General features: G+C 38.3%; 2 protein-coding genes across 3 annotated transcripts in view; one reads left to right on the plus strand and one right to left on the minus strand.

Annotated features, from left to right (window-relative positions):
* Nucleotides 1-5,314: 5,314 nt before the first annotated feature.
* On the minus strand, nucleotides 5,315-22,529 carry LOC137288137 (eukaryotic translation initiation factor 1A, Y-chromosomal-like). Of its 2 annotated transcripts, none has more exons than XM_067820547.1 (6): nucleotides 22,382-22,529; nucleotides 18,262-18,345; nucleotides 10,999-11,102; nucleotides 10,528-10,660; nucleotides 9,773-9,861; nucleotides 5,315-6,641 (listed from the first exon to the last, which is right to left on the minus strand). In XM_067820547.1, exons 1-6 carry the CDS (start codon nucleotides 22,395-22,397, stop codon nucleotides 6,636-6,638), a joined length of 432 nt encoding a protein of 143 aa, XP_067676648.1. In that variant the 5' UTR covers nucleotides 22,398-22,529; the 3' UTR covers nucleotides 5,315-6,635. The 2 variants fall into 2 exon arrangements, with proteins under 2 accessions (XP_067676648.1, XP_067676649.1); XM_067820548.1 differs by lacking the exon at nucleotides 5,315-6,641 and adding an exon at nucleotides 8,144-8,166 and having other exon boundaries at nucleotides 22,382-22,526.
* Nucleotides 22,530-24,460: 1,931 nt separating this feature from the next.
* The window catches only part of LOC137286177 (uncharacterized), a 64,041-nt gene continuing 61,996 nt past the window's right edge, over nucleotides 24,461-26,505 (plus strand). The window contains exons 1-2 of the mRNA XM_067817875.1: nucleotides 24,461-24,552; nucleotides 26,036-26,177. Coding sequence (XP_067673976.1) covers nucleotides 26,088-26,177 — 90 coding nt within the window. The 5' untranslated portion in view covers nucleotides 24,461-24,552; nucleotides 26,036-26,087. The remainder of the gene's footprint in view (nucleotides 24,553-26,035; nucleotides 26,178-26,505) is intronic.

The following is a 26,505-nucleotide window of genomic DNA, read 5'->3' on the forward strand; positions in this document are numbered from 1 at the left end:
CTCTACTGATGCCACATCAAATTATAATTTAGTCCCATGTTCGACGGCGTTTGTATTCCAAATTTTAGACCTGGTTTCAAGCCGTACTTAAAAGATTTTTTTTTAAGCCTGGACACTATTTCACTCGTCTCTCAACCCAAACATACTCGCCTGTGATTTGGGGTCCCAGTTTGCGAATGTCAGGCGCGTAGGAGGCCATTGTTTGCGCGTAAGCACGATAGGTTGCGAAACTTTTCATTTAGATAGTATTAAGGGCTAGCCCAGACTTGTTAGCAGCAATCATGGGTATGCCCGGGCTTTTTCATAATGGTGTACGGTAGCTACACCCCCGAATGCATGTCCTTCTTGTTCAGAGACAAAACTCGGCAAAGTGATTGCCCACTGTCTATCTGAAAATGATAATAGTGAATTTATACAGCACCTCCTTCCAAAACGTATTTGCTCAAAGGCGCCGAAGAAGAAGTAGGGGGGGATATGGGAGGGATATTGTGAACAGGTCAGTTTTTAGGGCTTTTGTGAAAGAGTCTTTACAGCTGATTTCTCTTATAGTGCTAGGTAGGCTGTACAACAGGAGTGAGTGAGTTGAGTTTTACGCCGCACTCAGCAGTGTTCCAGCTATGTGACGGCGGTCTGTAAATAATCGAGTCTGGACCAGACAATCCAGTGATCAACAACATGAGCATCGATCTGAGCAATTAGGAACCGATGACGTGTCAATCAAGTCAGCGAGCCAGACCACCCGATCCCGTTAGTCGCCTCTTACGACAAGCACAGTCACCTTTTATGGCAAGCATGAGTTGTTGAACGCCTATTCTACCCCGGGACCTTCACGGGTCCAACAATAATAGGGCTGCAACTGAGAAGACTCTGTCACCCATAGTGGTTTTGGTGGTTGGCTTGGAAACAAGGGATTTGCTGGAACGGAGTGATCAGCTGGGGGTATGGGGGTTAGAGGATTCTTCAGATATATGTAAACCTCCACGGAAACCTTGACACCACTAGTAAAGAATCCGTGGTGCAATCAAAAAAGGCATACCTTTCGACTGCGTGGTGAACTGTCGGCCATGTTGATGGGCAGCAGATCCGGAAATTCTTTGATCACACCTTTACTGACATTAAAGTTGTTGCAACATAACGTTGTGTTGAAAGAGGTTTACGCATGCTCAGACAACGGTTGCGTAATTCTTTGGTCGTGGGCGTTCAAATGTTAAATTCAAGTTTGAATACAGTTTTCTTGCAGCTTGTGAGGAATACACATTCACTTATGAAGAATGCCGGAAAGCATGGTCTTGACTATCCTCGGTATCTCCACAATACCCTGGATGCATCTACGGCTATAATTTATTATCTCCCCTGGTTGGCCTCTTATCCAATCAAGTGTACACGCTAGGAACTTTAGCGAACCATTCACAACTCCCTTTTGCTTTTGAAATTATCTAACCGATTAACACGTGCCGTGCACGGGTTCCCTGAAAGAGGCAGAAGGAGTTCTTGCATGTATTTTGTTTTGATTTTCGGACTTATCAATGTGCCTGTATGATTTCCCCAAAATGTAAGTCGCACTGCAAACAAACCTTCGCAGCTGCGACCGGTATCTTTGTTGACACTGGCAAGTTCAGTTGTAACGGCAGCTTTGCTGATTGGCAACTGTGACAATAGAGCCAGCAAACGGAGGTAATAAAATGTTCGGGCCAAGCAGCAGATGCATCCAGGGTCTAGTGGAGACCTATCGTAACGTATACCCTGGAGATATCGAGGATGGGTCTTGACTGACACTGGCAATCAAGAGTCGAATTCTCAACATGGGAACCCTCTGCTGTTCCTCATGCAGAGCCTTCGTCAATGTTGAGATTGAGATCTCTAGTTCGAATCTCGCCAGTGCCATGCAAATGTTTCGACGGCGTTGTTCTGCAAACTGGCGAGGTCTCGAGACCGATGAGGTGTGGCGTTGTCATCCATGAACAGACTGGCATAGATGTTATTATAAAAATGTTGCACGAGGGCTGTATCTACTAATTTTTGTTGGTGCAGGTACTGTGTGTGCGTGCGTGCGAGGAAAGAAGGGACACCGTTGATCAAGTATATATTTCGTAAAAAAAATGGCAGCATTATTGAGCGTAGAACTTCAGACTGATGTTAACTGTGGTGAGAACAGTTTACACAGACTGTTCTTTGAAACACTGACACAATGCTACATTTCATTTTATCAAAATTTCAATTATCCAAAGGCCAATGACTGAAAGATATCACTCAGATATCCAAGGTATCAACCCGAACCAGCCGTATTTGAACACTGAAACAATACCATATGACTATGGGTAATATGATGAAAGGAGTTTGATTGGTTTGGAATGTCTCCATTTCTGTTAAAATCTGACGAATTGTGAAACATTATAATCCAACCATACCGAACTGGAGAATTTTTGAAGCTATCGGGTGGAATTTAAACCCATACTTTGCATGACACTGTTGATTTCATTAAGCTGTAGTCTTGATAAATGAAACATCAGTGCGCTTGAAATGCTTTGGAGAGTTTTATCAGATGTCAGTGTAATAAACACCAATTTGATGGCCACACGTTCCAGCTGGGATATGGAATTGCGGACTAGTAGTCTGACATGAAATTTTGTGGTGGGTTTGTGCTGTTCCATGATACAGAAGTTCGGTGTTCTAGGTTTATCATCTTCAAAGATCCACGGCATCACACACCTTTATCAATAGATTCGGTAGTATTGGATTTGGTTCAAGTCAACGTAATGAAGTACAATATCACTGAACGTATGTTTGTTGTGTGCGACGTAGACGAGTCCATTTTCCTATAGGCGATATAACTATCAAATCAACAAGACACATTTGACATATGTAAATAAAGACGTACGGTTATATGTCAATCTACTGCCCGAAATCCAGTCTGATAGAGCCCGAGGATTATCTCTTGAATTCGAGGTTGAATGCACTAGCTTATTTTTAACCATAAATACAAATTCCAGGATGAGTGAGTGAGTGCGTTGAGTTTCACGCCACACTCAGCAATAATCCAGCTATATGGCGGCGCTCTGTAAATAATCGAGTCCAGATCAGACAATCCAGTGATCAACAACATGAGCATCGATCTGACAATTGGGAACCGATGATCTGTGTCAACCCAATCCTGTAAGTCGCCTCTCACAAGAAGCATAGCCGCCTTTTATGAAACGCATGGGTTGCTGAAGACCTATTCTACCCTGGAATGTTCACGGGTATATATTTTGAGACATTAAATACGATGCTTTTCTGTGGGAATCAGGTATCATACTCCTTTACAGATCTTAACATAAACTTCATGAAAGAAAGACACGTAGAATGTTAATCAATAGCTGACATTCAACGCACATGAAAAAGCACAAATATCTTGGAGATGACCCCGTGCGCCAGTACACAGTGCATACGCCTCATTCCAGTTGAGTCGACAGTCGTTATACTTGCCTGAGCCACCTAATAGCCATCTATCGTCAGATCTAATTTTTTTTTCTATCTACGCATTACCTGATTTTACGAGTAAACATGCTTTTCTGGACACCCTCTAACGCATCCCACTGATTGCCCAGTTAGGCCGAAGTGAGTTATTTCAACATATCCTACTTGCAGTTGTGAAAAATTGAGGTATACAGAGTAACAGCCTAAAAACAGTTGTTGTTTTTCATTATTTCCGATAGTACTTAAGATCCCTACTCTGATTTCTAATCACGCTCTTGATTGCGTGGAGGATAGAACTTTCAAACCTGCAAATGGGAAGTTTGTCAAAGATCACTGACATATCAAACATAACAAGCATTGCTAAGTAAATAAAATGTGTGCCGGAGAGCGAAAGGTCAGTGGTTGGATCCCTTCCCCTGGCCTGGGCTACCTGCCGAACATGTGTGACATCATCTTAATGCTATGTACTGGTAAACACATATATGATGATCCACGACCTGACAAATGACAGAACGATCCACTTGAAACAAGAGGGAGACAGGTTGTCTGATAAATATCGAGAAGTTCATTTTCCCCGTGTGTTTCACACATGAATTGTTATAGCACACTCGATTTGGGAACAGGTAAATCCCAACGAATTGAATCAACACAATATACTGAGCAAATATGTTTATGACCACCGATCCATTTCACGAAGCAAATGACTTTCCTGGTTTTATTTTTTTGGTTTTTTAAACAAAATTGTTGTGTGTGTTTTTTTACGCCCCATAAACTTAGTACAAATTGACGGTCTGCACACCGGTCGAAATCATCAAGTTTGTAACTGCAAGTTTTGGGTTCGCGCAACTTGATGGAACTGATAAATGTAGGTCCACTCGCACTCCTACCACCTTCTGCCTTAATGCGCTTTAAAGCTGCCGTTGAGAGTCCAGTAGCAAGGCTACTTTGTAAAAGAGGATCTGCTTTGGTTGCACAATTGTCCATATACATGATGACATTCTATGCTATCTTCCTTGGCTGAGAATGAACTATTTGCCCATGTTTTCCTAACTTGGACATTTTTTACTACAACTGAAATCTGTTTAACAGTAGCCAGACTGGTGTTACACAGTAGCAAGACCGGTGTTAATCAGTAGCGGTGTTGATTACATGTCACGGTTAGCATGTATTGCAGGTGCATAATCGTACCTGTAGCAGCCAAGTGTACTCGCCCAATTCGTTGTACCGCCTCTGTTGTCACAAATGCGTTTAGTGCGCAGGATCATCTAATATGTGTCTAGCAGTAAGTCAGTCTAACCTTACGCTGCTTTAAGAAATTTTGACCCCTGAAGGTCCCGGGGTAGAACAGGACTTCAGCAACAAATGCTTGCCATGAAAGGCGACTATGCTTATCGTAAGGGGCAACTAACAGGATCGGGTGGTCAGCGTCATTGATTTGGTTGATACATGTCATCGGTTCCCAATTGCCCTGATCGATGCTCATGCTGTTGATCACTCGATTGTCTGGTCCAGACTTGATTATTTACAGACCACCGCCATACAGCTGGAATATTGCTGAGTGCGGCGTAAAACTCAACAGTCATTTTAGCAATATTCCTTCAAAACCATGGTGAGGTGATCCTCTGCATGACAGGCCAACGATTTAACCACATGACTGCCCCACCACCCAGCAGATAAGTTATCTTGAACATGAACCAATTTAACCTCATCTCTTTGCTGCATGTAGAGTGATTCAAGACAGCATTCATTGACTATGAATAAAACACAACAAAGTTTTACAGGGTTTGCTTGATAAAATGGACTGGTCATGAACTACTGTCTCTTGACACTGAGATTTCACATAGTAACAAAAGACAGATAGAATTTACATTATTTAATTGCCTAAAGAGTCAAATAAGACATATCTGCCCCATAAAAATACTTACAAGAACGTGAGTGAACTTGAAGAGGACTTAATTAGCCAAAAGCTTGTCATTTACAGATAAGTTTATTTAATATTTTCATAACTCAATATACTCTTTTTTTCATGGGTTGTAACACAATTCAAAAGCAAACAGTAAACCTCCCCGATCTGAAATACTGTAGCAGGAACTGAAGCTAGCAAGTACCTACTTATGTTCCACTCACACTTCCCAAATGACAATCATAAAAAATGCTACAAGTAACACCAAACACCAAACCCTTATATACAAACAGGTTGTGGACATCAGTAACCTGTACAGCGTTATCTAGTAAATACAGGAAATAATAGCTGCATCATACACACTTGCACCTGCAGAAGACACTGGAACATCGTGGGCACACATTCTAAACCTGGGACATGCCATTATTACCATAATGAGGCCACCATGGTTATACAATCTGGTGGTGCTGAATATTATCTCATTCTAACAAGCACTTTTCATGTAATAAATAAGACGTCATTTTTTTTAATTTCATCACATTTTTTTCACATTTTCACTTTTTTGAATCAATGGCAATTTTGGTATCATTTGTGTTTTATGTAATTGTGAAATGCATCACTTTTCCTTTTAACTTCAAAATGGCAAAAAAAAAGTGATTCTGTAAACAACTTTTAAAAATGTCTCTACAACATGATTAACTTACAAAGCTTTCATGCAATTAAAATACACTGGAAAGTGATAGAGAGAGAAGTACTTTGTCATATTATTCCTATTCAGATTTGATAATGACAACTTACAAATCACACACCTCAAAAGAAAGAAAACAAATATTCCAAACAATCAAAAGAAACACAAAACCTTACAAATATGAATGAAAGAATTTCAAAATAAAAACATCTTCAGAATATACACAGATACACAAACATTGTTTTTGAAAAGATTAAGATGTTCCTACCGGACATTAAAAATAGCATTTCACAAACATAAATGTAATCAGTAATCCAGACAGAATATGGTTCAAATCCGTCAGTTATGGATTGTACTTTGTAAAGTCCCTCTTCAAACATATCAGAAGGCTTCATGAAGATTGTTTCAGTGTTTGAATCTGAGTTGTACAGTTGCCATGACAACAGCAAAAAACCGAATCTGTGATGTCCCTTGTGGCAACTGTAGTGATCGTTACAGACTCCATGGTACCATTGTCATGATTCTCAGTATTCTAACATTAACTATACTTCTCAACTCCCAACTTCGGAAAGCTGCAGTGAGGTATTCCTAGATCTGAAACATAAAAGTTGAATTTGGTTCATAATCAGTAGTTTGTGGTGGTATAAATATTCATCAGATACACAAATTCCGTAATGAAACTATTTTTAGAAATGTGGGTTTTTTTGTATATCATTAACATTTCAATGAGATAACTATGTCTAAATCAAAGTTTTCAAAATACTAATGAAAGACATACTGAAACTGAATTCTTCAAAATACTTTTTAGGTAACTATACTAACAAATGTTTATTCCTGTACACATAAAATCCTTGCTTTGGTCCTGGACTATTTAAAAAATATTGTTCACAGCACATATATACTACTTGAAAGTAAAGATGTATGCAATTTAATATCAATTTCTGCAACAACCGTTTATTTTAATTTCCGTTACACATTTTGTTTTTAATGGTAAGTCAGGGTAAGCAATTGGATAAGCAGCCAAAGTGTATGCCTTTGCGTATATAAAGTGCCATCAGTCACACGTCTGTGCTCAAAATACCTTCGGCAAATTCTGTCAGGGCTCGGAAAACTTTTATAAACATAAGTTATTTAGTATGTCCCTTCGCCATTAATTTCATATCTGTACTCGAGATGTTTGCTTAACATTAGTTTAATTGCCTAATTAATTACTTTGAAATAATTCAAGATGCTGCCCTTACCGCTTCATCTTGCACCCGAGCAGCAGAATGTTTTGACCACAGAGCACATTGTTTGGCCCAGCTTTTGATTAACTAACTCAGGACTGAGTAAGTACATTCCCTTGGCATATGAATTGTGTGCTTAGGCCATATATTGGTTTTGATAATGGCACTGACCATGTCTCACTGTTCACAAGTTGTGATTTGTTTGAATGAATTACTTCATAAGTCATCCATTGTATATGTTACTTATTATAGAAAAATGTTTCATTGTTTAATAAACTTTAAATGTGTTGTCATGAAATGTACATAGAGTAGAACTGTAACATGAAAACATGTAAGTTACTCAATTATTTCATGAGAACAAATAGGACACAAAATGCTGTTGTTTTGCGTGATCAACTAATTAGTGACACTTCTGTTGTACTGTTTATTTCAATTGTCACTCCGTGAAAGCATTTATCTCCCATGCTAAATGCTACTCTGCAGATCCCGTGAACCGTACTTATTCACTCCAATTTCGGATCCATTGTTTAATTTGTTCCAAATTGTTAGTTCCAAAACCATGTGTTAGTAGTAGTGATTATAGTGATTAGGTTAGGCTTGAATATAGTAATGTTGGCAGCAATCCATCCTTATTAATGCCATGACGTGTTTGTATGAAACTATTAGTACTCATTGTACTGTAGTTGCATGTACTAGGCGAGGAAGCCCTGTCACTTGTCCAGGTGTGTAGCAATGTAATCAAGGTAGTTGGGGGTGAGTTTAGATACCTACCTCAACTGGAACACTGTATGACATTTTTTTTGTTTTTCATTTTGGTTATTCTTGATATTAGAAGATTAATTTGTGTAAAACTATCACATGAGTTGACATACTCACTGGGTCTGTTATGTTTACTGGAAGTTAATGCAAGTGCTATTGGTACATTTGACTTTGGATGTAGAAGATACTTTCTTCCAAGCAAATGTTTATGTTGAACTTGTATGCACTTACTAATTTGAAATAAGTTACTATGTATGTACACTATGTATATGGGATCAGTATGTACAAGTTTCATCTGTGACAAACCATCCACAATGTTATAATGTATATTAATGTATGTTTCTGTTTTATTGTTTAGGTTGTTCTGTCGCCAGTATTCATAAAATACACAGACGCAAAGAACAACTTGTTCTGCTTTTTACACATATCAGGAATGCTAAAAATATATGTTTTACACGAATACACAGCTTGTCAAGCTCTCTGCTAATCATACTAACTATCAGAAAAATGTGTAACAATTTTTTTTCTGTACCTCTTATACAAGAATACATTACACAGTCGGACATTTCCCACTAGTGTGGGAAGACGGATCACACTCAGTCCAGCAAATATCTGTAATGCATTATGCATAACGCACAGAACCACTGCTATTAAATTCTGCATCAGCAACAGGAACTTCTGTCATTAAAGTATCAAAAGTGTATTGTCAGATCACATAGCAGGAATGTGTACTACAACAATCTCCTGAATAATTAAATCAAATTGTGTAGCCATCACATATGATGTAAAACTCCCATGATTCATGGTTGTATCAGAAACATGTAGTGACAGACAAAACATGACACTGTTTATCTGATTTATTGCCAGCTAGGAGGAAATCTACAACCATCAAGGTTCAATTACTTAAAAGCTATGCCCCAGTCCTGGACAAGCCAACCATTCATCAATACACTGCAGGGGGCCTTCAAGCATGAACAAGCTGTCAGTGGTGGGGATATTGTATTTTGTCTCTGAGATGCATGAGCATCTATTAATTCGGGGCACAGCACTGACCTATCATCAATAAGGGCCTTATGGCTATTTAAATGTGATCAGTGTTCATGTAAACAATGGTAAAGACTAAACCACAAACCTTTGACATGTTCAGTTAACATGAATCGGATGGAGATGGCATTACCTTATGGATGATCAACTTCTTTATTTTCACAAAAGCAACTTTTTTTATTGATTCTTATACCATTTTCAAGCATATCAAGTTGTCACCTCTGTACCACCAAGTTCTAGAATACCAATCAATAACTGGGATAACTGGGATAATTCATTTCATTAGTGATGAACCAGGCCTCTGACACATGACCGAATGTGTTTTGGCAGATTATTGGATCTGGCAGCCTTTAGGGGCTGTCATGCATTGCGGGTAACCTGGTACATGCCTTACAGATGTTCATGTTTTACTAGCTTCGAGCCAAAAACTGAAAACAAAAATATGAAAAGAAAAGAACACATTTCACATTACTTGTGAGTGGTGACATATTTAGGCTTGGATTACTAACAGTTTAGTTAAGCTGTTTTTGAAGCCTTATAACCTTTTATCATGTCATGTTATTAACCATAACACCCTGTAGGTGAGATTCTCTACTTAATTCACATGGGTACAACCCATGAGAATGGTGCCGATGTACTAGTGAGCCCCAACAATATTCCAGCTGACAGCATTAGAAAGTCACAAGATCTACTTACATCATCAATTTCATCAACACCTTCTTCAACGTCATCGAAGGTGATGTTGTCATCAACATCCTCTTCCCATGTGTTTTCATTGATTTTAGCTGAAACAAACACAGACCACGATCAAGATACAGACTACCACATCAGCCAATATTCTGGCTACTACACAACCTGTACAACCTCATTGTATCATTCCTCTGCAGGAAGACAATTCTGCATCCCTCTGTTTACCTGTGTGACATTAGTGAAGTGTTTAATTGATAGATACTGACTAACCACCTTTGAAACAGACCTGTGTTCAACTCATTGAAATAAATAAAGAGATATTACACTATCCTTTTCTCATGTTATAGCAGGAAAGGCCACATTTGTTAGGAACATGGTATGTGAATGAGTGAGTCAGTATTGTTTCAACACAACATCTGCAATGTTGCAGTAATGTGCAAAGATTTTAGAACACTTACACATGACCTCTAACATTTATCAAATTGGGTAGTGTGTCAGACAAGCTAGCATGTGAGCATAAGCAAAGGAAATCATATCTGAATGTAATATGAAGCCAACTGGGCAAAAGTATTCAAGGAATGAACACTGACTTGCACAAACATTCATAGACCTTGTGATCTTAAAAAACCATAACAAAGATAAAATCTCTGGAGCATCTGTCATTCTGACTCAGGATTGTCTTCACTAATGATTAGTACCTAAAGGAACACACAGAGATTGAGGAGTTTTCTCCCTTTATACAACTCCAGCAAATATCTCACCTGTGGGTGGCAGTTCTCCATAAGCCTTCAAATTCCTGGCCTCATCTGGCGTGTACTTTAATATGACATCAGCCTTGTTATCCTGGTAATCTCTCAACCCCAGCAGAATGATGTCCCCACCATTAATCCATACCTACATGAAATTAACACACACACATGCGGCAAGTGCAAAGCAAAGAGTATCACTAACAAGTCATCAAAAAAGTTTCAGTGCTGAATACTCCATAAACCATATTTTGAAAACAATTCAGCAACATAACAATACATATCATAACGACATATTTGATGCATCCTTAATTCTGATATACTACCAATCAAATTCTTCATAACAAAGGAAGATAAACAAACATTCATGTTGCATTTAAGAGCAAAAATGATTTCTTCCTATCAACACTTTGAAACTATCAGACATTCTAAAACAACTGTGAGTCATTGGTCACTATGTCGCTGGTCATACATATATGAACTAACCTTCTTTCTGAGTTTGCCTCTGATGTGACACAACCTCTTGACACCATCAAAGCACAATGCTTCTAGCCTGCCATTCCCCAACATTTTTGTAACCTGGGCATACTCTGAAATGCAAGCAGACAGACCTACAGCATAACTAGACTTACTTTAAAACATGTTAGCACTACGATGTTAACGATGGTACGATTCACTCACATATTCAGCGAATCAAACCACAGTCCTTCATGAATTCAATTTGTTATTCATGGTCACCAGAACCAAATATTAACAAATATTTACATTCTTAAGGGAGCATGTTTGACTTTAACCCTTCTGTGCTTTTGCAAAGTGAGACATGCAAGACTGGAACATGTAGTAGCCTTGCAATAGAGCAAGTCATGTCAGCTTGCCAAGGCCGTACATGATACTGTAGACAATAACTATTACTTACCAAATTTTAGTATCATGAGTTCACTTTTTATTGCAGTGACAAACTAACACTTTTTACATGGGCAATCCATATTATTCCTTACCCAATATTCGTAAAATCCCTTGAACTTCCCTTCTTAAAATGAGGACATGAAATCACACTCACCCCCAAGTACACTCCCTTTCCTCTATGTTACATGACCAGCCATATTTTTCACTCTCTCAGAACATTCCAAACACAAGGATTTGCAGTGAAATTCAAGTGACACGAAGGGGAAGTTGGGAGGGTTGACCTCATGGGTCAGGATAAGGATAAAATATCAACTTTATTCAGAAAATTACACACTTTTCCTTATCCCTACTGATGCTTAATCATGTTAATTCGTTACAATATCCGACAGATACGATGGTGGGTCAGTATTCTTGGATACTTTCTTCCTGCAAAATGTCCTGAATATCCCCCAACGGAACTATAATGACACTGTAATTCTCTTGTTTCTTTAAAGTCCAACTGGTGTCCTGGAGCGAGCCACAGCGTCAATTTACTTTGATGTCCATGTGTGGTCATATAAGTAACGTCTTGTTAGTCTCTCTCTCACTTACTCACTCACCTAAATGTATCCACCTGCCAAGTTACAACCCATACACCACATATTATCCAAATATGTACAGGGTATATGATCACTCATGCTAGTCTGTCGCAGTGTGTGCATGGACTCTCAACCAACCAACCACCTGGTTATGTGAAGTTATGAACAAGTCATGTGATAAGGTGAGCTATTTTTTATTGCGTTCCAGGAACAGTTTACTGTTGTGCTGCAACAAGAAGGACAAATTGGTGAATGCCTGAGATGTCCTCTGTGGCAATGTCTCCAAGACAGTGGTTTGCAAACACTGTATCTGATTTTCAAAAACAGCCCTCCATATAATTCAGAATTTTCCATGTAGGTGGAAGTGGGCATAGGTACCAGAGCTCTCACTTTTTATGTATTGGAGGCTCATGGTGGCTCAGGTCCTGCTGCTTTATATGCTCTTAAAATAACAGTTTTTATCAAGACTGACACCATTTTTTGTTGGATTTCTGTAGGTATCTCTGTAGACAACAGAATAAATAGACGCTTAAAATATGTCTTGAGAGCTCTAACTCGACACAAAGATACATCCTGCGTATCGTGTGGTCCAAGTACTGTACATAATGCTGGGATGTGAAATTCTCTATCCCAACATAGTCCCAAAGGTTTCACAATTTGCGGTGTCAAACCAATTTCACGTAAAATCCAAAGCATGAATTTCTGACATCCTGGCTGCCGTGGCTAGGGCAAGTAAAAAATATTGTCTTTTGTGTCAAATATCTGTAAGCGGGAGTTACACTCTCGGTTTGTAATGATGTTTTATTGTTAATTTAAATGTCAATTAAAATAATTTTGTACATTATAATTTATATGAGTTAGAAAGTGTATATGAATTGTGTGTTATAAATATTGTACATGATGACTGGGAGTGCAGATAGTGAGGGATTTAGGTAATTAATTGATTGTCCGAACTCGCTTGACATCGGGCAGTATTACAAGCGTTGGGGTTATGTCTATATCAGTAAAGACAGAGTACATTATCATGGGAAGGGGGGATACAAGCGGAGAATTGTTAAAATGGACAAGGGGTGATGTAGTGAGGGATTAGTAGGACCAATTGAGATGGGAAATGATATACAAATTGTGTTTCTTTTAATTTCTATAAGTCTTGATAGTTTATCAAGACTTAAGAAGTAGGTATAGAGGTGGACAATTGAAAGGACAGCCCAGCGATGTGTCATGTTTTTAAAATTGTAGGTTGATAGATTATAGACTTTGATGTTAGGAGGATTGGGATAAAACTAGAGGGAAAAGTTAGATTCAGGGAGACGGTTTGCTGGGCTAAGTTAGACGGTCAGAGGTCGCTGTGCTCCCAAAGATTCAGGATTGCTTACAGTAGGTTTGTAAAGCACCTGAGTAGTCTTCCATATAACCGTTGATGAAAACTTCAATAAACCACTAGACAATCTACGAGAGACTTGGCTCTTTGTTCCTGTTTCAAAACCACTTGGACACAAAGCCCAAACAAAGAACCAGGTTACATATTCAAAGGATTCTGATCCTCCAATTTGAATGAGCGAAGTAATGCAAGTACTTCCGGTACTTTAATTTTTGACATCTGATTTCACAGATATTACTGTACTGAGTGCAGCTAGATAAGTTGAAAGTGTCAATCCTTTTAATCACCTTGTTTGACAAGGATGACATATGCTTCAAACCGTTTCCATTTGTAATCATACAAATGGCGCATAGATCAGCATAGTACAAAAGTAACTGCCCTGGCCACCCTTCCAGAATATCTCTATTTTTTCAAACAGGTTTTGATACAACCCACACATATGGAATATTCCTGGATTCTTGTGTGCTTGTTTGGTATGCAGATGAACTCAAGTGCCCCATACATGCTGTTGCAGACGGTTGACCAGGATGAGAGATAGAGAGCGTTTGCAAGAATGTTCTTTGCTCCTGGAGTATGACATGCTTTTATGTGAATGTTCAACTCATTGACCATGTTGAACAGGGGTTCAAACATTTTTAAAAAGCCAATTGCCACAGGGCAACAACAGCTCTAAATTACTATTATTGCAAAATGTAATAGCTATATCATGAGCAGATATGAAATGAAACCTAAGTTTATTTGCAGTTTGAAACTATAAGTGAAAATTATTTAGTAATTTCCCCTGCATGTCATGTCCTGGGCTGAGGCTAGCAGTCCTAGAAGGCAATGCCAATCTCAGAGTTTCAGTGAAGAAAACAGTGTTTGTGATATTCCAGCTTGAATCTTGATTCAGCAATTGCTCAGAACCACAATAAGGCTCGGAGGTGAAATGAACCATATCCCTAGCAACTGCATATCCTCATTCGGTTCTAGTTCAGATTATAGTAGACTGACAAACCATCATTGCTGAGCTTGTAGTTTGATGGTGAAGTCAAGTTGTAGTCTGAGCTGACTGACTTCATCTTGCACTTGAAACCAGTCGTCCAGATAAAAGGCACTGCACAACCCTCGGCGATGTAGATAACTTACTATAGGCCTTGTTATCCGTGTAAACAACGAAGGGACCGACGATATTCCAAATGGGAGGACATTCCATTGAAAATGATGACCCTAGAACAGGAATCTTTGGTACTTCCTTGAATGTGGATGTATAGGACATGCACATTCACACGTTGTGAAAGGTGAATCATTTTTAAACGTTCTGGTTTCAGTATATAATCTTGAATTTCCTCATATTGTAAATAAGTCTGAACATTTCTCTGGAGCTCTTCTTTGGTACCAGGAACATTGGGGAATAAAACCATTGAGTGAGATGATCCCACTTATTTCTTTGACTGCGTACTTGTCTGGTAGAGACAAAATTGCTTCTTTCAATTTCTGGGCCTGATTTGCTGCGTAGTTGAATGTCAGTGATGTGCTGGTAAGCGGTGGGGTAGCCTTTAGCTTTATCTGGTATCTTGCACAATGAATCTAACATATGAAGTCATCCTGTAGAATTCCCTAAGTTTCCCAGTAACTCTGTAGTCTTCCACCCACAGTTGATGGTTGTACGGAAACGACTGGGGATGGAACTTGAACTTGATCTTCAGTGACGTGACTGTGTGCCACTCCTAGGGGAACGGTCTCCTGTTGTTCCCTCTAATAGTAGCCAAAGTATCAACAGACTTAATCGTCATCACTTCCCCAATTCCTGCATGACTGATCTAGCAACATCTGCAATTCCTCCACTAAAGATGGAGCAGACCAAGGGACTCTACATAGAGGTTTGGTAAATCTGTCTCTCCAATTGTAAGATGATAAAAAGTCCATGTCTTCTCAGTTGAGTTAATCCTGCCAATGTAGATGAAAGGTGCGCCAACATAAATTGTTGATCTCTTTTCCGTGTCAGAAGGGCTGACAAAATCATCCTGTCCTCTTCTGAACTTTAATTCTTGAATCTAGATATTATTAATGCTTCATAAACAGCTCTAGATCTGGCTAGACCATAAAGTGTACGATGAGTGGTGCCATCTAGTTAAGCTAATTTCTTGTCATCCATTTTACAGATTTAGTTTGTGTCAGTAATAAGATTATAGTCTTCGTTAATCTATGGAAAATTCATGATGGGTTCCATGAGGTGTAAAGGACATCTTTTTGCATTGAAAGGTGATATATCTTTGACTTTGACATACTGTAGCTTTGTTGAAGGCTGCACAGAGACTATCCAGGTATTTATGAAATACGATAAATGAGAGGAACATATGGGAGCATATCAAACTCCTCATTGACCATCCTGTTAGTGAACACTTCATTAGATTTCTTCGATGGAGAATGTAAATCCAAGCCATCAGCTGTCCATGAAGTTACTTCTGCATCGGAAAATATAACCTCTGAATCTTCATCCAAGAATCTATCTAAAGATAAGTGTCCCTGCTTGATTCCCTCCATGTGTGAATTCTTGCATATCCTTCAAATGTGAATCCTCAGAACATAATTCCTTATCATCTGTTCATGTTCTACACGTATCACCCTTACTGCACTTTCTTTTCTGCACGAATCATCAAACTAAATCCCTGCACGCAATAGCCGAAGGCTTCCTATATGTGCGTGAGGACTGATCCCTCATTGAGGAATCCTCCTGAGCTTTAAGGTACATGCATGCAGGAGTGCATGCTTCACAATCTGGGGGTGAAGATGATACATAACGTTGTTGCTGATGACAAGATGTGCGCGGAGATTCCTTTCTACTGTGAATGTGATGTTGATGATTAGTAGAATCTCCTTCCTGGAGAAGTACTGTTGATGGAAGAGGTTGTCAATGGAGATAATCTATGAGAACATAAACGTTAAACGTTTGCACATATCGTCTTCAACATTCATATGGGTTTGACAGTAAGGTGGGCCTTCATGAGCAATGACATTCACCGCAGGTGCCTTCATGGCAGCCTTCTCTTCTACGAAACATCAATCCATTAAGGGCATCATGCGTTGTGCGAATTGTTCCTTAAAGAGTGGAGGATCAAAATCATATGCTGAATATGTTGACCTCTGTGGAGGTGAGTATTCTGCCGAGAATACAGATGCCTCTTCTGATGCCACAAAGACAATTTAGATCGCTTACTCTGAAATGCAGGTGATTCCCTCAACATAGATCTCTTCTTATCCTTCACCAAATCAGAGTCATGCTCATGAGTCATGACTAGCATCTCACTGGAATTACAAATATCAGCTGTAGTATTCAGTACACGGTTCTTAGCGCAATCATTTGCCTTCCCAGACTTGACTGAAGGATACCATCTGACTTGTCCCATGCATGTCTAAGAATGGGAAACAAATATTGATGAAATTCTTCATATGATAACTGTCGACAAAGATCACAGCAGATGTTGAAAGAACAAACCATAGTGCTCGATACACATAATTAGTGTAGATTGAACACTGAAAACCTTTATCTACGAGTCAGACAAGTTTTCATCAAAATGTAAAGAAAGTATGAACTATGAGTATGACTACAAACTGAAAGCACATATAAAATACATAAATTATACATAAACTTTTTACATCATATAATTAATAATACAGACCGAAAACCATATACAGCAACATTTAGATAATAGTCCAAAAAAGTAAGAGACTAGTGCCGTATAGGGACCCCACGTCGCCTACACAGCCTTCCTGTTGGGTGAAGGAGAGAGTGATAGATATGGCCGGTCATGTGACCAACAATGGCACCAAAACATAGAGGAAAAGGAAGGTACTAATAAGGTGAGTGTGATTTTATGTCTTCTTTTGAAGAAGGGAATTTCAAAGGATTTCAACTATTCCACTAACTTTCAATTAGGAGAGGGAGACAAGCAATTAAGCATAAGTCAGGATAAGGAAAAATTACAACTTATTTATTCTGTATGGGCAACATTGCAACACAGATTCTAATCATGTAATATGATAGTCAAGCAAGTGTCTCCTCAACTTCTTGCAACTGTTAAACAGATCACAGCACATGCTAGCATTTGCAGGTGTTGGAAATTACTGTAAACTACAGATAATAAGCCGAATTTTGACGATTGAAAAAGGCATTCAGAAGAAAGTAGACTTATCCATGGGTTACGCCTTCATCAAACTTTTTTCCAGAAGTAAGCAAACACCACAGCACTCCGTGTGAACAAACAACAGAAGACTACTTTGTAAATAAACACATAAAATATGTAAGTCAACATCACTCGACAAAATATCTGAAATTCTACAAGCCCTTGGGATATTTTTTTCAGTTTAAACAAAGCTGGTCCAGACAAGCAGGCTGATACTAGCAACAATTTTTCATGAAATTAAAATCCTGCATTTTAACTTCACACACCTATCAGCACACAACACAGCAAAACTAAAATCACATGATGTTCTATAGAAAGGAATGGGAAGGGGAAGGGGAGGGTGTCACATTGGAAATGTTTTCAGAAATATTTTGTCCATAAATGGTTACAGTAAGACATACACCCATACCTGTACAAAAACTGTCAGTAAAACAATAAGACATCATGAAAAGGAGTATTGATCACCAAGAACAGTTAGGCCATGATACTAGGGGCAATACTTGGTTTGTGGTACATGCACAATGGGGCAGCAATTGGATGTTTAATATTTTTCTATACTTTATGACAAGAAAACACATTTGGATAGACATCTTTATAAGCTAAATCCAAAATAACATGCTTCACCAGACAAAAATGTCCAGCTGCATGAATGTTAACATTGCCATGGTTACCAAACATTTTATTGTAAACAATATTAGAATATTCAGTTCAGATTTACCTTGTCCATCTTCCTTGAACACCAACTCTCTCTTTTCATTTTCATTTTCGTTCTTACCCCTCCTCCTGTTTTTACCTCCCTTTCCTGTAATTTAGAGTAAATCAGTCTCTTAGTAGGAAAACATTGACAACATGGTTTTTAACATGTTAACATCATTCTATCTATACTACTCAAAAGTGAGTGAGTGAGTTTAGTTTTAAGCCACACTCAGCAATATTCCAGCTATATGACAGCAGACTGTAAATAATCGAGTCTGGAACAGACAGCCAGACCACCCGATCCCATTAGTCGCCTCCTACGACAAGCAGAGTCACCTTTTGTGGCAAGCATGGGTTGCTGAAGGCCTATTCTACCCCGGAACCTTCACGGGTCACTACTCAAAAGAAGTTGAGAACACAATTCTTTCATATTACAAACATTACACTTACCGTCAGTGTCATGCTATGACAAGATAATATTCAGAATAACTAAGTGCAAGAATGTTTGTGTTAATGAACATCTTTTTGAGTAGTACATCAGGGATTGACTTGGGCCGCGATATCGCGATTTTCTCGCACCAGTTGCTTTAAAATCGCACTCAAATCTACCTGCAGCGATTTAAAATCGCATCCTGCTTACCTGTATGATAGGAAGTTTTTAAATCTGTTTTACTGAGAAAGGATTTGTCGTTATTTTGTCCTGTCAAAGATATTCCCGTTGCTTTCTACCAAATTTTAATCTTCGAAACATAACTTCTGGTATGGAACACCGAACATCGTTACACAGTGCTGCACAAAATGAGCTGCGCTGCAAGGAGTATGGCAAACTCTGAACCCCGCAGTACTGTGTTGTTTATGCACAGTGCGACGGTGTACAGAGTTCGCATTTGGAAGTTGTGTTCTGCAACGTCACACAAAGGGCAGCTTCTAACGAAACCATCTTATTCGATATAAAAATCTTTAAATTCTTAAAGACTACGAATGAAAACGAAGAAACAACTTGACCCATTCAACACCGTAGGCCGAAAAATTGGCCAAGACATCGCCAGTCCCCAGGAGCTGTAGGTCGAAAAAACGACCAGTCAGTAGTTGCATCAAAATGATTTATACTTTTCGGAACCTAACTAACATATGATTCATTTATCAAATCTATCACTCTTCATAATGCCTGTCAACACTTATTACATTTAAGATAGCCATATTTATCGACAAGGTTAGAATTGAAAACTATTTTCTTTTTCCGTAATGTTATTTTTAAAAAAAACTATTCTCACACACATGCTTCGGCAACGGGTCCACATCCGAGTTCTCAGTGAGCAAATCAACAATGCGTAGAGGATATAATTAAACAAATCACATAAACTGAAGAATAAAAGCAACAACAGTAATCATAAAAATTGTCTAAGAACATTATAACTTACTATTTCAAACGTTATTGTGCGATCGTGTCATGTCATTCTTTCTCGTTGGGGGGGGGGGGGGGGGGGGGGGGGGAGGGGAACAGTATCCATTGCTGTTATCTGATTGGCTGACTTAGGTCACTTGTCTGAATTTGACCGATCACGATCCTTACTGCAGGCTGAGGCTAAAAAGCGTCATTAGAAACCAATGTTTATCCAATAAACGCGCTTCTTACAACTATGAAAATACTCTAGGCAAGGATACCTTCATTTTGTTGATGTTCAGAGCTTTCGAATGATACCCGCCATCAAACGAATCGCCTCACATGTTCTTCATTATCAGACAAAGATTTTAAAACGGAGGTTTTTCACGCTGTTGTATCACGTTACCAAGCGAATTGCCACTGATATCAGGAAATACACGACCATACATATTACTTCTGAAATCTTTCTAGAATATTTTTCTGATCGTGTATAAATGAACATATGAAAGAAAAAGTGAAGGGGATGTCATGACTTGTTACAAACAGAAAAAACGCTCCAGGTTTTTGTTCCTCCGTGGTTCATCTAGACATACAAATGTCTATGCCTGCATTTTCATTACAAATTAACTTATTTAAGTTGTAGTCGTATTACGTGAAACATATGATAAAAATAACTTTCAGATTTACAAACAGTAAGATTAGTCCTTTCAACTGGTGTATGATATGCAGTAGCAATAATGATTTATAAGTTGATATTTTCTCTTGATAAACATAAACTTCATCTATGACCTCAGAGTTGCTAGGAACTCGGTGTCATGGCAGTTTATGCCGCTGGTTGACTGGTGTTGAAAGAGTTAAGTCGTTGACCTTGATGACAACCAGAATGCAGACACCAATGGTGATGCTAGTAGATCTACAGACTTTTAATTCATTGCAATTCAGGATTGCTTGACTTGAAATTGATTATGACAATGTTTTATTTGTCTCGTTATCTTTTTCTTCTGAACGATCATGAACAGTTAAATCTCATAAGACTTTAAAAAATCTCATGCTTTTGATCCCATGTGAGATTTTATCTCACATGTTTTCTGAGCCAGGTTTATCCCTGGTACATACATAGTTATACCAACTCAATGAGCCATCAATCCCAAAAACAAGAGAGAACACACAGTACACATGATACAAGAACTGCAAAATGACATGAAAATAATCAATGGAATGTGACTGGGTCATTCTGGTCTACCACAATTACTACAGCCAATACATTCTCTACAAAAAATACAATCAAGTACACATATCAGTATTCTGTGATAATTAAAGTATTTCCAAAATGACTACAAATGTCCTTTTTTTATTTCCAAATTCAATTTAATCATTAATTTAGGCCAAATACAAATAATCAGTACTTGTCAACACCACTCAGGCACCACCCACTTATATACAAAAGATTTCATAAGTGTTCTGCCTTCTATAACTGCATCATCTTACCTGACAGTATGATGATATTTTGTGCTTACACCATCAAACCAAAAGTAATGCCAAGCACAATTTTTTAGATTTGTGTTTTAAGTTTTTAGTTTGAGTGACAGGATGTATTGCCATGCATTCAGATGCCCTTCCAAAGCAACAAATACAATTGGTCTCAATTTCCATGGATTTCATCAGGATTTGTTTGAGAGGAAGCCATGTCTGGCATGTTTTCTAGACACTGATGTCAAACTCAAAGACTTAAGCAAAGACAGCATCATTACGGCCTGAGTTTATTGAAACTAAATATTTGTTCATTGTTTTCTCACTAAACTTAAATATGCATTATATGTATACATTCTGTTAGGGATATATTTTTTGTGACACTATCAAGAGAACAGATTCTACTGATTCAATAACTTGGTCAACGAATGATCTGTTCCTCTCATCAAAGAATGAAGGGGCTACTACTACTGTTCTAGATGGTTGGTGCAGGCTACACCTAACTATATCGTTAGCACTTGGAACCCCATTCCAATCTTTATGGTTAGGTACCACGTTCCCATCAAACATAACTTTTTACAATCCTTACTGCTAGTGGTTAGATACCTCTTTTTATCATGTTTATGATCATGAAAGTCAGTTGTGAGTTGAAATCTGAATCGAAAATGAAACTGTATGAACTTTATTGGAGGAAATAGTTACACTGAATAAGAACATTAATCATTTAAGTGGACATGATTTGGTAAACGAGACCTTAATGTTTGTGATTACGTCTGCTGACTGTCCATGGTGAGGTGAAGTCTATTTCCAATTCAACACATGCTCAAGTTCAAGCTGGTAAAAATAGATCATCCATGAGACCAAAATCGAAATTTAACAGTGTGTCATAAAGTTCAAATAGACAATCACATGAAAATTATTTATCCTGCAAAATGTTCACCTGCATAAAGTTTTTTCTTGCATTCAATGAACCTCACTAAACCATGTTCATTCATACCTGAAAGGGTGTCGAACCAGAGGAAAGTCATTCACGATGTTCATATACAGACAATTGTAAGCCTTTGTGTCTAAATTAAACTAAGTCATGATAACCTTGAATGCAGGATGTTTCTTTCCCGAACAATCATTCACAGATACATACATTCTTTCCGAAGTAGTGTATCCCTCAAATGTTTGACAGTAAACAAAATGGACGATTTGTGGATTCGCGTGTACACTTTCTGTCCTGTCTCTTCCTCGCTCAATAATTCTAAGCAAGATTTTAAAACGACGAATCAAAGACGCTTACCCTTATTCTTTGGCATGACTACTTGCTGTGTGAGATGAACAGTAATTCAAACTAGTGAAACCAGACAGCTGTCGAAGACTAATAACTAACCAACTTCAACATGTGTTGAGGACAATCAGCAACGGAAGTCTGTAGTTTCAAGAATGCTAGTTACCTTCAACACTTTATGTTTGTTATTCGACAAAATTACAATAATGTTTAAATGAAATTAACTGGCAAGATATTTTCTCTTTTCTCGTTTCAAAATATTTACCTGAATAATCTATTAATAAATGTTACACATACTCATCTTCTCAGCATAGTTAATTATATACGTGTTTGTTTAAGTAACAATAGTTGTGAAAAAGTAGTAAATAGTTTCGCAATAGGTTCCGTAAATCTTTAAATAGGCCTTGGGTCATTCACATTCGGTATGACGCTCTCTGGCGAAATTCTGTCAAATCCGTATGTTAAAAACAATAAAAGTGAAATGTTCAAACGTCGGTTAACGACAAAATTTGATGACAAACAATAACAACAAACTCTAAGATCGACTTTCTGTGGAGTTTGTGGAAGATCGTGTGCGTGTTATTGGTGTGTTTCTTGCGATGTACAATGTGGCTGGAATTAATTCATTTACAAACTAGTTCTGATTACAAATTACCGTTAACGACGCATCGTTCTTCCATGAAAGTGAGCTCGAAGTTACCAGACGCCCTCGTGCATTCTTTAGCACCCCACGCAATTTAGCTTTAAAATAACTAGAATACACAGATTTTTAAATATTTTTTTCATTTTTTTAGCATACTTACACAGTGATTTTATGTGTCATGTTAAATTATGGTTAAAACTGCCTACAGTCGATAGAGGCTGAAGGGATGACACAAATCCAGTTTGGTCCATGCAGGTAGCACTGTAAGTCCCCATGGTCCACGTGTACAGTATGACGATGTACCTTCATAGTTGCTGGCCATCTATATAACCCTTATATTGTATAGTCAGTTCACTATTCCAAATGCTCTCAAACTAGTTATAAACTGTACGTGATACTAATTGTTAAACTGTCCAGGTTTTTTAACTTATCAATTTTTTTTGACGAACAGGGTTCTCTAGTTACGAAATGGCTGAAATAATCCCATGTGATGCTAAACTTTTACTTACTCACGCCAATGTTAGAAAAAAGATTCCTGCAAAACACAGAGAAATAATAGAAAATTACCAACAGTGTGTATTAGGAATCGGTCATCCATTATTTATGTTGTTGCACATTTCCTATATTGTACTCCTTTCTTTCTCTCTATTTTTCTCTCTCGAGAGATAGTGGATAAGGTGTCAGTCGCGTCTTTCTTTTTGTCTTTTTTGAAACACCGCCGAGTTCATCTGCACCTTATAAGTGTAATAGCGATAAAAACGATTTCTTTGGAATTTAAATTTTACACAGGCTAAATGAAATACGAATCCTGCAAAATACGAATTGATCTTTCTGTAAAGGGAGAGTTTTGGTGTATAATTAACATATAGACTAGAGGAAAAGGTATTGGGACACTTGACGTACACAGACTTACATGAAGTGAGTTTAGGATGGATCTTTGACAGGCAAATTTGAAATCAATCTCTGCTATGCGCACGTAATTTCAGTTCATTTTTCTGACCACTATTTAACTAATGACATCACCTTATCAAGTTACGTATGGTTCCCCAATGCACTATCCCATGGGCAACCATGTTAAGTGACTTCACGGCACTGCACATGTTGATTAAAGTATTGCCATTCGATAAATAAACAACGGGAAATCAAACAGAAGTCATGTGATTGAAGGTAAGATGATTCCTCATAAATGTGCAAACCTTTACTTGGATAAATGCGAAAATTAAATTCACGAACATTATTTATGCTCCACTAAATTAATGTGTAAGTTTTTGGAAATTACGTTAAGTGTCCAAATACACGGGATGGCCTAAAAGTCGGGCCGGGCTTATTGTACTTTTTTGCACGCCTGCACATGTCACGTAAACCCCTTAGGGAGTGATTTTATGGACGTTTAAATGCATTCCCTCCCTTTCTTCGCTCTCACAGTGAGAAAGGTGATAACAAGCGTCACATGACTGGCCATGTGACTTCATATAATGTGAATTGTTGTGATACAGTTCCTGTTCCCCAAGTCAAAAATGACTGTACCCAGTATATTCACGTAAGTCTGTCAACGAACACTTCCCACCAATGCATGCAGTTATAGACTATGCAAAACATATTTTGGTATTTTTGAGCATTAATTGATTTCGCGCAGTGACTTCAGAGACGTGTATAATGAAGTATTTACAACACCCACCAGATCACCAGCCTTTATGGTTTTCGACGTAAGTCGGAGATGTTAGACCATCGAGGATGAATGACAAGTCACCTATTCTCTTACTCTTGACTGGGTATGGACAGAAATTAATGTTACAATGATTGTGTGCATTGTAGGCAAGGAAGCAGAAAAAAATACATCATTACCACAGCAGACCAACCCAACAATAGCAGCAACAGCATAATTTTAAGTGGGTTATCATAGGCGTATCCAGAGGAGGGGTTCATTCAGGGGGTTCGACAACCACCACTACCCCCCTACCAACCCTCCCCCCACCCCCTTTTTGAAAATCACTTATGACCACAATGAAGATTTTTATTTATTTATTTATTTATTTTGGCTTTTGTAGAATCTATGGGGGTTGAGAGTCTTTGATCCCCCAAGACCTGACCCCCAGCCCTGACCCCCAGCCCCCTTTCATCCATTCCTGGATGTTAATTAATGTTACATTATTAATAAGTCATTATTTTATTACTTGCCATTCTTGCAAAACACATCTTACATCATGTTACGTGCAGTTGGGTTGAGGTTATAGTCCAAGCAGCTGAGTTTTAAGAATTCTCACATTCATTGATTGTCAAGATTTGTGATATATCATTATGCGATCCATGAAGGTCCCAGGGTAGAATAGGCCTTCAGCAACCCATGCTTGCCATTAAAGGCGACTCGGCTTGTAAGAGGCGACTAACGGGATCGGGTGGTCAGGCTAGCTGACTTGGTTGACATGTCATCGGTTCCCAATTACGCAGATTGATGCTCATGTTGTTGATCACTGCATTGTCTGGTCCAGACTCGATTATTTACAGACTGCTGCCATATAGCTGGAAAATTTCTGAGTGCGGCGTAAAACTAAAACTCACTCACACACTGATATATCATTATGCCTGTAGCACATGCTTCAGAGTGTGACTTACCATATTTACTCTAACAACAAAGTTCCAGACCTGGGGCTTTTTAGAGGTTTGATGCTTCTATGCTTAATGGGTGTAATTTCCATAATTGTTAGTGAGCTGCTTTACCCCCAGCACTTATTGGAGGCCTGAGACTTATTAGAGACCTGGCGCTCATTGGAGGAAATGCTGGGGAAAAAATCCATTCTTTCTGCTGAAAAATATTACCGAAGTTCTTATTGATCTGACCTAAATTCAGACATAAGCATGGTTAAAATGTGGCATGATGTTGGTGATCAGCATCTGAGTTTGCCTTCCTGCCTTTATTCATTCAGTCAGTGAATCTTAAAAATACATCTTTTTTAACTGATATTTATGTTTGATTTTATAATGCTATTTATGACATTTTGTATGTTCTGGCAAATATATTGCAGTTACAGTTTGAAACACATCCTACGGTGAGCTGAGGGAGTTCTCAGCAAAAAGATGGCCTCTGGTGGTTGGTCACATGTCCTCGCAGAGTTGTGCCCCCTTGGTGCCCTTGAGGCTCCTCTGCAACGCTCCGCAAGACTACGGGTATTGTGCTGGATTACTGGAAATATGGTTAACCATATTTTACCTGTAGTAAACAGCTTTTTATGCATTGTAATTCTAATGAGGATTTATAAGGTAACCAAATAATTTCAATATGTCAGTCCATTGTGATTTGGGCTATTTGGAAAAAGGGTTGCATGGTGATTTAATAGACCCTACACTTCTGTTCCAGCATGTACGCCCTGAGTAAATCCACTGCAGATATTTACATAGAAAAGAAGCCAGTTCAAACTAAGTACTAAGAATATTGCTGCTAATTTTTGTATTGATGTGTCAGTAATTCATTTTTTTTGCACCATGTTGTTCAAAC

Source organism: Haliotis asinina, chromosome 6 (assembly GCF_037392515.1).
Source record: "Haliotis asinina isolate JCU_RB_2024 chromosome 6, JCU_Hal_asi_v2, whole genome shotgun sequence".
Taxonomy (NCBI): domain Eukaryota; kingdom Metazoa; phylum Mollusca; class Gastropoda; order Lepetellida; family Haliotidae; genus Haliotis; species Haliotis asinina.